This window comes from Urocitellus parryii, chromosome 8, assembly GCF_045843805.1.
Source record: "Urocitellus parryii isolate mUroPar1 chromosome 8, mUroPar1.hap1, whole genome shotgun sequence".
Taxonomy (NCBI): Eukaryota; Metazoa; Chordata; class Mammalia; order Rodentia; family Sciuridae; genus Urocitellus; species Urocitellus parryii.
In genome coordinates this window covers 32,345,470-32,358,272 of record NC_135538.1, presented here as the reverse complement: position 1 = coordinate 32,358,272, position 12,803 = coordinate 32,345,470, and the positions used below count along the sequence as shown (strand labels likewise).

The following is a 12,803-nucleotide window of genomic DNA, read 5'->3' as shown; positions in this document are numbered from 1 at the left end:
ACTGATTTATAGATTTACCTTGTTTCCTCTAAAATATATATTAACTATCTTTACATTTATGTTCCACAGCTAATGTCAAAGAACTAAGCCAACTGAAATATAACCATCATAGCAATTTTTAAATGTGCATTATTTTCAACCTGATTCAGTCTTCTCTTCAAATTTTGCTTAAGATAAACATTAAGTCAGGAGACAAGAAAATATTTGGAGAATGTTCAGTGACTATGACTGCAGTTAAAGACTGTAGCTACCAGAGTGAAAAGAAATGGTTTTATTAGCTCTCTGCACAGAAATGCAGTAATTTTTTACTACTTGCAACACCTAGTGGGAGCCACTCAGTGTTTAACTATTCATATTTTACAGTATCATAAGACCAGGACCATATTTCTACACTTGTTGTGCACAGAACAGTAGTTATCCAAAATACATTTATTAAATGAATAAATAAGAAATTTAGAAAAACTCTGATTTTTTAAAATGAAGTGAAAGCAATGGTTGATTGTAACGGAAATCCATTCAGTTCTCTGAAGCAATATTGAGTAGATCAGTACAAGATCTATCAGTCACACACTTTGATCCAAAGAGAATAAAAGTATCCAAACAAAAAAAGTATTCTTACCAGGCAGAGAATTAATCTGTCCAATGTAACAATGTTATATTTCCATACCATGTCATTAAGAATTTCAATGCACTTATTAAGTTGCTGACCTCCCGCTGAAGTAGAAAACTCATATACCAGGAAATCTGCAAATGTTCTCACATGGGCTACCAAGGCCCTGGCTCCAATTCTCTCTAATACTCTGGAAGGTACAAAGTAAAAAATAAATTCTATTGCTATATGGATATAATGGTTTGCCAAATGGAATGCAAATTTTGGTTCTTGGCTTACCTGTAGCCAATCTGATTAATATGATCTGTGTCCAAGAGCATTTTCCAGAGAAGACAAAGGAAAAGAGGAGGAGAGCCTTGTATGGAAAAGTGGGTAATGATGTCATTTTCATTGGTCATAGACTTCCACTTCCTATACTCCTCTTCAACATTTTTTTTCAGATTAAAACGACTTTCCTGAGGTACATTATTTTGTTTGAAGAATGCCTAAAAGGAACACCAAAAGTTTTTCACTGGTTATAGTAAAAAGAAAATTGGACATGGGGTTAAGAAACAAGTTCTAGATTTGGTTTTCACATTAATAAACTAAGTGACCTCAAACAAGTCAGTACTTAAGGGCAGAATTGTATCTGGAAATTATGTAGGCTTAACTAGATTTTAAAAAGGTTCCTTTTCTGGAGATTTCCTAAACAGAAATTCCAAGCAACTGTGAATTCAAGCTTTCCGCAATCAAATGTTACTAATCTTAGAAGGGGTAGAGGGATAAGAAAGAAACATATCTACTCTTTGGTTATACATCTTAAGTGTCTCTATAAGGAAGAAAGGAAGATCCACTACATTAGACTCCTCAGAGTGTGGTCCCTAAACCATCATAGTAATTACTTGAGGTAAAATATTTGGGTAATTAAGTACAGTGGCACCTGGATCTTGCAAAAGAAATTTTTAGGCTCTATCCAGATCTACTGAACCAGAAACTCAGCAATGTATAGCTTAGCAAGCCCTCCAGGTGAGTCTAATAAAAGTTTGAGATCCACTGCTATAGTCCTACTAGAAGTTATGAAAACAAATGTTCATTATGCCTTAAAATTTCCTCTTAAAAGTAGAATACAGATTGATCATAATAGGTACATACTTTTGCCATGAGTTAAAAAAAAATTCAGTTAAATATAGCATATATGCACTCTATAAAACTCCATTAGATTATATTTCTCTCCATTTCAATTCTATGAGAAATTTTTTCACGTTAATTTGTGAGATTCTAAAAATGTTAATTATTAAGATGAAGCCATAACAATTAAATTTTCAGAAACATGTCAGGTTCTAGAGTAGGATGAGAGATTCTCAAGAGATTCTGGAAATAGAAGTATATTAAAAAAGAAATACATGCTAATTATCTCTGGATGTCACCAAGATTAACTCCCCAGAATGACACTGTGAATGAGAAAAAAGATATCATATATACCCAATATGGCATTCAAGACCAAATTACCTGTAGTGGGCCTGGAAAACAGCTAAGGGTATGTGAAGCCCAATTATGAGGAGTAAAACTCATGATGGTCTGAAGTATGTCTTTACACCAAGTTCCCTGAATTGAATCAGAGCCTGTAAAAAAATCTAAACATACACAAGTAGATGTAATCCAGATGTAAGTGATCATATCCATAACTCAAAGATATTATAGAGAACATAATAATTATGTACATTCAAGAATCTCACCACAGTGTATTCATTGCTTCCCTAGTTATGCTCCATTTAGGGCCTAGCTTTTCTGAGTTTATGAGTAACTTGGATTATCACATTAGGAACTGTGCACAGAATTAGTGAGGAGATGACATCTGAAATCTCCTTCTCACCCTTTCTTTATGGGTTATTAGAGTACCAGCAAAAGAACAGTGGAACAGGCCACCACTACTATTCATCACAATGATTTACAAGATTTTATTGAACCAAAGGAAAAGAACTGAGAAAGTAGATGTCTTTTCTGGTGATTGAAGCAACTATATACTATATGCATATATATCTTTAAATCAAAGAGGCTTATTTTATATAAAATAATATAGTTTACATAAGTATATTTGTGGTTGCTAAATTCAATACCTTTTTTTTTTTTTTAATAAACATTTGGAAAGTGTGGCCTGCTGATTTTTGGGGGTCCCTAATGATCTTTCAAGGATTGTGTAACATCAAACCTATTAAAATAATAACATTGAGATATCACTGGCTTTTTATGTGTCAATGTAAATATTAATGGTGCAAAAAACAATTTTGGTAAAACTGCTGTTTCTCAGTACAAATAAAATAGACCACCAGACTATAAGCCAATAGCCACTATATTCATCACAATAATTCTCAAGTGATTAAAAAAAAGCAGTGCCAGTTTCACTTCAGGTTATCATCAATAAGTTACAATATACTTTTTTTTTAAAGTTACAATATATTTTTTAAAAAGCTTGCAGAAAGGATTTTAAATGTACTTAACACAGAGAAATGACAAATGTTTAAGGAGCTAAATATGCCTAACCTAACTTGAATATTACACAACACATACATATATCAAAACATCCTGATACTCCATAAATATGTATAATTTTACGTGTCAACTAAAAGTGACTTTTTTGACTATTGTTGACAAAGCTGTAAAAAATTATTAACTCTCAATGTATTTTTAATATTCTATGTGAATGGGAAGCATGAACAAAGTGTTACAAACTACAGGGTATCTTGAGGTAAAGTATTTGTGTAATTAAGTGCTGAGTTAAATTAGCTGATTTTTTTCATGGAATTTCAATTTCACTTGAAAGAACATCTGGCATAAAGCTATAATTATTCAGTCATAGCTGTAGTAGACATCTTCTTGGAAATTAACAAATGATCCTGTTACTTCAAACAAACAACAGTATATTATCAATGATAAAATTTGATGTTTCAAGTGAAAATTAGAATATGGGAAAACTTTTCTTCAACACCATGACAGTTTTCCAAAACATGGAGATTTTCTTACGAAATTTATAGTGATATTAACAAATGTAATTTGCTGACACCAGATAATAAATTATGTTAACATGTGCTAGAAATACATAACTAAGTGAACCAATATTTTCTAAATGACCAATTTACAAAATTAGAAAATTCACATGAATTATTACTATTCTTCAATGTATAAAATAGGCCAATGGATTATAGTCTAACAATGTACGAAACGTTAACTGAGAGGGTTTTGGATTTCACATTGCAGTTAACCTTGAAGAAACTATCATGTGTCCAATTTTGCTGTAATGTAAAAGAATACTCACAATTATCTGAAAAAAGGTATTAAAATACTCTTCCCATTTCCAACTCTGTATTTGTGAGAAGCATACTTTCTCCACTTACTTTAATTAAAATAACATTAGCATATCTAAACAGATGAAATGTAGAAGCAGATGTGAGACTCCTGCTATCTTACTTTATATCAGACACTAAAGAGTGATGCAAAATGCAAAACAATAGCACCTTTTTCACTAAAATCTTGTCTATAAATAGACTTTTGTTTTCATAAAATATTATTACTTATGTTCACATGTAATCAGTTTATTCTTTAATGAATTAAAATTTTTCCTTTAAATACCTTAGATAGTAAATATTCATAGAAATAATCCATAAGCAATAACTCTTTGGGAATTCAAAAAGTTTTTTTCTAAGATTATAAAGCAGTCACAAAATCAAAAAACTCAAGAACCAGTACTTTAAAAAGTATGTTTTTAGTATGTTTCCCCACAGTAGTCAGCAGAATGACACACTCTTTTATCTGCTGTGCTTCATTGCAGTTAGTACCATAATCATACCTGTTACATGAGTTGCTCTGGCTAAGGTCAATATCAAGGCTCGGTTCAGTTCTTCAGATTCTGCAGATAATACTGTTTTGGGATCACTAAGGAAACGTGTAAACTGTGGCTGTACCTCTGAGCTACCTAATGCTGTTATAAGCCTGAGAGCGGTGCTTTCAACACTGAAAAAAGGGCCAAGAAAAAGAAAAGTGAGGAAGGTGCATATATAAGTTCAAAATTAGGAAATTAAACCTAATTCTAGGTTAATTAAACTGTAAAAGCATGAAAACTATAAATTTTCCTTCTTTGATTAAAAAAACCCTCTTTTATATGATAATGAGTGTTGCTTAATTTGTTAAAAAGACCTGAGGTACCAACTTTTAAGAGTGAAAATCATCTAACATTTTCATATATTTGAAAAGGGATAGTTTGTAGCAAGTAGGACTAAAAACTTTCACCTGGATTTTGAAAATTTTGAAAATTAATCTATTTGAAATGTACTTTCAGTTAAAACAAAATCAAAATGTTACTTTAACCATAATTTCAAGTACATTTAAATCCAGTATTCTAAGGCAATAGGTTAGAACATAATAGTAAAGGCCTTGAAGTACTCAGTTTTAGACCAAAGATCCTGAAGCAAGGACTCAACTATCCTTTTCAATTTCTATTAATAAACTGACCCTCACTCCTACACTAGAAATACCATACTTCAGAAGCAGAGGAATTTCATGACAAATGAACTAAAAAATGATAAGGTGAAAGATCAATTTCTCCATCTTCAATGAAGTTTCCTATAAATCTTAAGGAAAGGAAGGCTTCACCAGGCTCACCAAAGATGGAGTTGATTCTGGTTTGTTTGTGCAACTGCAGCCAAAGTATGAAGATGACTCAGGAGCTGAACTCTGTAATGAGGCTGAATGTGGTGCATCCGGTAGCTGAACATCTCAAGAAGTGTGTGCAGGATCCCCCAAGCATGAGACTTGAAAACAGTTGGTAAGAGCTGACCTGGAGCAACAAGATAATTTAAGCTATGCGTTAAAAGATATTTGAAGAAAGTCACACTGGGTAAAATGTATGTACAGATATGATCACAAAGATACACGTATACACAATGATCATGAAGACACACACACATATACACATGTATATTTTTCATTTCTTCTCCTTATTTTCCACTTTATTGTATGGAAAAATATCTAGATCTTAATTATTATACCAAGTTAATTTTTTTTCTGGAATTGGAAAAAAGAGATTCAAATTAATCTGGGAAAATGACACAAGATATGAAAGATAATTATTCTAACCTTCCTCACTTCTTAGTTACTTTAAAAATTATTTTCAAAAAGTTTTAATGTTCCCAATTTTTTGAAGTATGTGGTTCACTTTTCCTTTTTGAGTGCTGGTGACAGAACCCAGGGCCTCATGTATGCAATGCAAGCAATCTACCACTGAACTGTGTCCCAAGCCTAGGTTTATTTTTTTTTTAAACTATTTTTTAGTTGTAGTTGGACACAATACCTTTATTTATTTATTTATTTATTTATTTTTATGTGGTGCTGAGGATTGAACCCAGGGTCTCACACATATTAGGCGAGCACTCTACTGCTGAGCCACAACCCCAGCCTCTAGGTTTATTTTTTAATACCAAAAAATTACATCACATTCTCCTTTGTTTTCTCCTCTCTCTCAAGAAAGTTATAGTCAACTCTCAATTATGTGGAAAGAGTTATTAAATTTAAATTGTATTGGTAAAAAATTAGAATCACCATGAATCAGAAAAAATACTTCTAATTAGAAAATATTACTTAGAACTGCTAACAACGAACAGACATTATATCACATCTTTTGCAATGAAGACTAACTCCTTACTCATTGCCAGTAAGACTCAGTACCCACCATAGGACCATACTATTGTCTTTAACCAGAAACCACCTGCAGGAGGACATGGATCTTATCTATCATCCTGCTCACTGCAACCCATTACACTTTTCTTTCTTCTTCTTTTTCTTCATTCTATTAAATTATACGTGATAGTAGAATCCATTTTAAAAAAATTATACACGCATGGAATATATCTTATTCTAATTAGGGCCCCAGTCTTGTAGATGTACATGATGGTGGGATTCACTGTGCTGTATTCATATATGTACATAGGAAAGTTATTACCCTTTTCTTATAGTTTAAAAATATAATTCATTCCCCTGACTTCACAACTCCTATCCCTTTTACTTGGCTGTGGTTTTCTCTATAATATGCAGTAACTGACACATTGCACATTTCACTTATTGGCTTTATTGTCTGTTCCCCCCAATATCATGGAATAATACCCACTGAATTAATGAATGAGTTAACAGTTATAAACACCAAAAAGTCCTGTCTTACTGATAAATCCTTTGATGCCCAAAGACTCTATTTCCATATAGACCAATAAACGACTGTAAGTTTCCACTAGGGCTGGAGCCAATGCCACACTGGACTTTGCATGAGCAAGTTTTATCACTCTCGTTGCAATGCTGTGAATAAGGCTGAAGATAAAAAAGAAAAGAAAATAAAAACCCATACTATTTACATAAATTCTGGTGTTACTATATTTATGGGTTACTCAACATTATATCTGAACTGACATGATTTGAATGGACTTGACTCATTTGACACATTTAGGTTGTGCAGGACACTTGGAAATGATGTATTGCACAAATGGTAACAACTCCAGTTTCTATGGTGCTTTCTGGCCAGGGGTGTATGTATTTTCCACATGCATCAAGATCCCCCTGCTCATGAAAAAATAAATTTTGGGTATAACTCAAAGGAGCATGTTTGATACTTTTAGTCTACTTTCCTTTTCAAATATGTAAATAACTACAATTGAGAAATTAAGTAACTTTTGTCACAGAATTAATAAATCACTGCTAAAACCCAAGCTCAAGTGGCAGCACCATGAGATGGAACCCTGATTCTCCATTGTCCTCAGTCTCCTCCACAAGCACATGCTTTCATGTGCACTGACATGGGGCTTCTCATTTTTCTGTGCAAGCCTTCACTCATCTACATTCTCAACTTGGCTCCTTGAGGCACTTGAATTTCTAGAAGCATACTCAATATAGCCTTTTATCTTTTGAAAAACATGACAATTCGAAAAACAGTCCTATTAAAAACCTTAATAATTTTACATTCCTGGACCCAGCAATTCTACTTCCAGAAAATTACTTAATAAAAATGTAATTTAAAAAACAATATAAAAGAAAATAAAATTATAGATGGTGAAAAGACAAATAGTTTTCATCATCTTCTTTAAACTACGAAGACATTGCAAAAAAACTTAATGTCCAACAACGTGGAAATGGTTAAATCATCATTTAAAGTTTCATAAAAAGCTTCTTTTGTAACAATTCAAAACATGCATTTGAAAAAATATGGACCTGAAAAGGTGTCTGACTGATTTTTATTGAAAATACACAATTATAAAATAGCAAAACAAGGGGGCTGGGGTTGTGGCTCAGTGGTAGAGTGCTCGCCCCAGCACAGAAGGCACAGGGTTCAATCCTCAGCACTACAGAAAACAAAAATAAATTGAAATAAAGGTGTTGTGTCCATTTAAAACACTTAAAAAAAATTGGGGCTAGGAATATAGCTCAGTTGGTAGAGTGCTTGCGTAGAGTGCTTGCCTTATAGGTCAAGGCCCTGGGTTCAGTCCCCAGCACCAGAAGAAAAGAAAAACAACAACAACAACAACAACAAAAACAAATAGCAAAACAAAGAAATTCATGTATTTATCCACAGGAAAAATAAGACTAACAATATATACAAAATAATTCTACAATGCTTATCTTTTATGGAAGGATTATGAGCAATTATTTTCTTTGCATTTATTTGTACATGCTAGACTTCCTATATAATTAACATTCATTTTGTATCAAAATATATCTAATTATTTTTTAAATGTGCCTGACCATAAAACACATACATACAATCATGAAACCAAGGTTTGTCCTATACTGGTATCAATTCCCAGACATGGGGCAAAAAAATTAAATAAAAGGAATATACCTCATTTTGGCATGAACTGTCAATGAATCCAGGAGGTTCATTGGTAAGGGAGTTATAGATGCAGAAGCCAAACAGCTTGTTCCTGGGAGAGGTATCCTCATAATTCCATTTCCATAAATAGTTTCTACCAGAGCTCCCATGGGTAATGTAAAACATTCTGAATTTGTAGAGTATGCATTACATAACAGGGCAATCTTATAGTCATTCATCTGTAAACTTTTATTTCTCAGACTCTGCTGTAAGAACCTAAAAATTCACATTCATTAAACAGGAAAAAATAAAAATAATTTCCATGAAATTGACATGAATTTTTTAAAAGTTCAGTTTTATGCAACTGTCTACTAATACTATCTCTATTACCATAAGTATTATAATTTCTTTCAAATATACTGTAGACATACACACAAGTTTGGTTAACACTTCAGAAATTTGAATGATTAAAATTTAAACAATTAATAATATTTGTTAAGTATATACTACGTATACAGCAGTGGATTAGGCTGTTTCAGAGAACTAACTCAACAAGTCCATTAACGAGCCTTCTATTTCTTATTTATCTGCTTAAACATAATATATGACTTCATTATTAGTATCATATAGAAACAATATTTTGTAAAATGAAAGCCACAGGAGGCATTGAGTATGACTACCCTAAATCTCTTACAAAGAGATTTACTAGTCCTTTCAGAAAAAGTTCTAGGAGGGAAGTTCAGCTATTCTTAGAACCCTGCACTGAAGCACTGTCCTATCTAAAAAGGACACTTTCTCTTAGTTATCCTACCTTTGGAAAACATATAGGGAACATGCTAGCCATGCCAGCCAGATCAGTTCCATCAGTCTTGTCAGCTCAGGGAGTGAAAGATGTCCCTGTCAGATCATGCTCAAATCCAAAGCATTTGAGAAATTTTGAAATATTTTCACAATAATAACACCTAAGATAATTCAATTAAATAAAAAACTTTAAAGTAAACATGTAAAAGCAAAGATCAGTCTTAAAAATTTTTAAATTCAGCTAAACATACAGCAGGATTGATTAATCTTCTAGTTATTTTCTGATGCAGTGACTGGTCAATTTCTCTTGCTCTGACACACATATTAAATATTTACTCTAACCTTCAGTGAGTAGGGGTCATTTCCAAACTTCACACAAATACTGAAACCATTTTAGCCTTTAACAATCAAACAACAAATAACTTACTCATGGTGAAACTTTAGTGAATGAGGTATTGGAATTTGTAGTGTGGAGTTGTCATTTTGGGCTTTTCTATTGAGATGAATCCAAATACAAGTCATTGCAAAGGCATGAGTTGACTGGGGTTTGTTAATATCAGGAACTGGGATACACTGCAAAATAACAATTAATAACAAACAACATTATTATTTGCATGTTTTAAACTTGCCAACAAAGTAACAAAAGTTCATGAGTTCTCAGGCAAGCTTTTCCTTTTATCTCAAAGGATTCTCAAACAAAAATCATTTAAAAATTTTTATTTTTTTAAAAATTAAACACATATGAAATCTTACTAAATGTGATAAATATACTGAAAATATAATTTCTAAGTCTCATAAATGCTCTTTTCAATTGTTTTTTAATTAGTAAATAAAAACACAAAAATCGTACACAAATATGTGTAGAGTACTATGTGATATTTGATATTTGTATACATTGTATAATCAGGTTAAACATATTTCCTTGAACATTGATCATTTTCTCAGGGTAAAACATTCAAATTCATTCTAGCTTTCTGAGATATACAGTATACAGTCACCATCTGTAGAAACACTACTATGAAAAAAGCAAAAAATTTATATGATCTGAAGAGAAAACAGAGGATATGTAAACACCCTACTGAGCAAGAAAACACCAAAACTTCTTACTCCTATCTAACTGCAATTTAGTAGTCATTGTTCAACCTTTCCCTGGGCCTCCTGAAAGCATATGTTCTTTTTGGAACATATAAAAGTCTAAGAAATATGAAATCTAAATGACTATCATTAAGCATATTGAATATTAAATGGGTAAAATAATAGGAAGTCCAGAACTTGCTTTAAAATTGTCTAGAATTAACAAAAAAGGAGGGAAGTTGAAATAAAAGTATTTTTAGGTGATGGGTACATGAAGGTTTACTGTTCTATTTACTCTACTTTTGTATTTAAAATTTCCCATAAAAAGTGTTTCTAAAGAATGGCAACCACAGAAATAGACCATATTTTACTCAAATATTTTATATAATAGAACAGGAGGTGGGGAGTACTGAGGCTCAAATGACAAAGAAAAAATAGATTTTAATAGATACTTTTGTTACTGGCCATTCAATGATATGTACAGATTAACACTGTTAGTGCCTTTTATTTGTATTTATTATTTTTGAGGCAGGGTCTTGCTATGTTGCCCAACCTGGTCACAAACTCTCAGGCTCAAATTATCTTCCTTTCCTTCCCAAGTATTTGGGACTACAGGCATGTGCCACTGTATCTGGCTTTTATGTTAGTACTTTTTAAAACTGTAGACATTTTTTGAATGTAGAAAAAATGCTTGCTACACTACATATTCAATTGCGATTTAGAATAAATTTTTAGAATCAACCTAGTTCAATTTCTGTATTTTAAATAAATCAACTAGTATCAAAAGAGACTGAATGCCCAATCCACGATCACAGTTACTTACAGAAATAAAGAGAAAAAACTCCCCCAAATCCGGTGTTCTTTTCATAAAATCACAGTAAAATTCTTAAATATAAATTAGATGTAATTATTCACTCATCACATTGTTAACTACTCAGTAAAACTTACTTCTTTTTCTGGGTAGAGAAGATCAAAGAGCTTCATGACAGGGAGAAAATCAGCTAGAGCATTTTTCTGAATACTTCCAGAAATGAATTGTAGGAGAACCCACATCAAATGATCTCTGCCTTTGATTAGTCCTCGCCCTGCTAACTGTAAAAGATGTTAAGTACAAATGTACATACAGCTAAAGAGTCGGATGTAGAAAGTTGTGGGTTTCCCCCCCTAAAAAAAGAAGAGAAATGTTGGTATATTGGTTTAGATCTTAAATGTACCCTAAAAATCCATATGCTAAAGGCTTGGTCCCCAGATGATTGCACTGTTTTGGAGATGGTGAAACCTTTAGGAAGTGCACCTAGTGGAAGAAGTAAGTTAGGTCACAGAGGTGAGCCCTTGAAGGAGATACTAGGTCCTCAGCCCCTTCCTCCTCCTTTGCTTCCTGGGTGCCATGAGGTGAACAGGTATCCTCCGCTATACATTCCCAATCATGATACACTTGCTTTGCTGCAGGCTGAAAGGTAACATGTACTGAAACTGTGAGCCAAAATATATCTCTTCTCCTTATAAGCTATTTATCTCAGGCATGCTGGCATAGCAATGAAAAGCTGACCACACACATGGTTTTTATACTAGAAATTCAATATCCAACTTTGGTGTTAAGTATCTCTTCAGTCTAAATTCAGGACACATCACAGAAAGCTGGCTAAATTATTTTACTATGATAATACAAGTCTCCTGTTCAAAATAATTATGCACATTAAAGATTCAATGTTTTAGAGCATAATTAAATTGATCATGTGTGCGTGAGAATCAAGCTCAATATAGGGTAATTCTTATTAAAAATATCTTATCAAAACATCATTTATTATACCAAAAGATCTTTGTTTTAAATTTAAAATCTTTAAGGACTGGTTATCAAAAAATATTTCTTCTTACTATAGAGTTTAACAGAAACTAATTGTAGGGAGAGGGGTATGGTGGTTAAAGAAATTATGAATGATATGCTTCCAAACAATCAATGCTATAGAAATGTTACAGACATTAATATTTACTTTATTCCCATTCAACATGCCTAAAACTTTAAAGCTTAAACCAGCTCTTCCCACAAATTTATTCTTCCACTTGTATTTACTTTCTTGGATTCATTGTCCTTGCCTTCTATCTGTAACCCAAGTGGAAACCAGTGAGGCAAGCCTCGCCTCTCACTCCCTGCTGTCAATCACCTAGTCCTATGCAACCTCCTCAGCATATGTGATCTCTGGCTCATCATCTCTATCCTGGTGTAGGCCTTCAGCATCTTTCACCTAGCCCACTGCACTATCTCATTTACTGATTTCATCGCTTCTACTTTTGACCCCACCCGTGTCCAGTTTACCATCTTTCTTCATGGGGCCATTAGCAGTAACTTTTCCAAATTAAATATGATGCCATTTCCCACCTCATGGCTACCAAAAGAAACTCTAAGCTCCCAGGGCTGCATAAAGTTCTCTACATCTGTCCCTGCCTTCCTCATAACATCAACACTTCCTTCTTCACAGTTTTCTTTTCAGTTCTTAC

At 32.9% G+C, this 12,803-nt stretch overlaps 1 protein-coding gene across 3 annotated transcripts in view; it reads right to left on the bottom strand.

The window, feature by feature from the left end:
• Med23 (mediator complex subunit 23) overlaps positions 1 to 12,803 on the bottom strand; it is a 44,893-nt gene that overhangs the window by 15,229 nt on the left and 16,861 nt on the right. For all 3 annotated transcript variants that reach the window (XM_077801622.1, XM_026380859.2, XM_026380867.2), the window contains 9 exons: positions 11,256 to 11,399; positions 9,661 to 9,806; positions 8,463 to 8,708; positions 6,798 to 6,940; positions 5,246 to 5,420; positions 4,434 to 4,597; positions 2,099 to 2,223; positions 890 to 1,095; positions 620 to 800 (listed from right to left, as the gene is read on the bottom strand). In XM_077801622.1, coding sequence (XP_077657748.1) covers positions 620 to 800; positions 890 to 1,095; positions 2,099 to 2,223; positions 4,434 to 4,597; positions 5,246 to 5,420; positions 6,798 to 6,940; positions 8,463 to 8,708; positions 9,661 to 9,806; positions 11,256 to 11,399 — 1,530 coding nt within the window. The remainder of the gene's footprint in view (positions 1 to 619; positions 801 to 889; positions 1,096 to 2,098; positions 2,224 to 4,433; positions 4,598 to 5,245; positions 5,421 to 6,797; positions 6,941 to 8,462; positions 8,709 to 9,660; positions 9,807 to 11,255; positions 11,400 to 12,803) is intronic.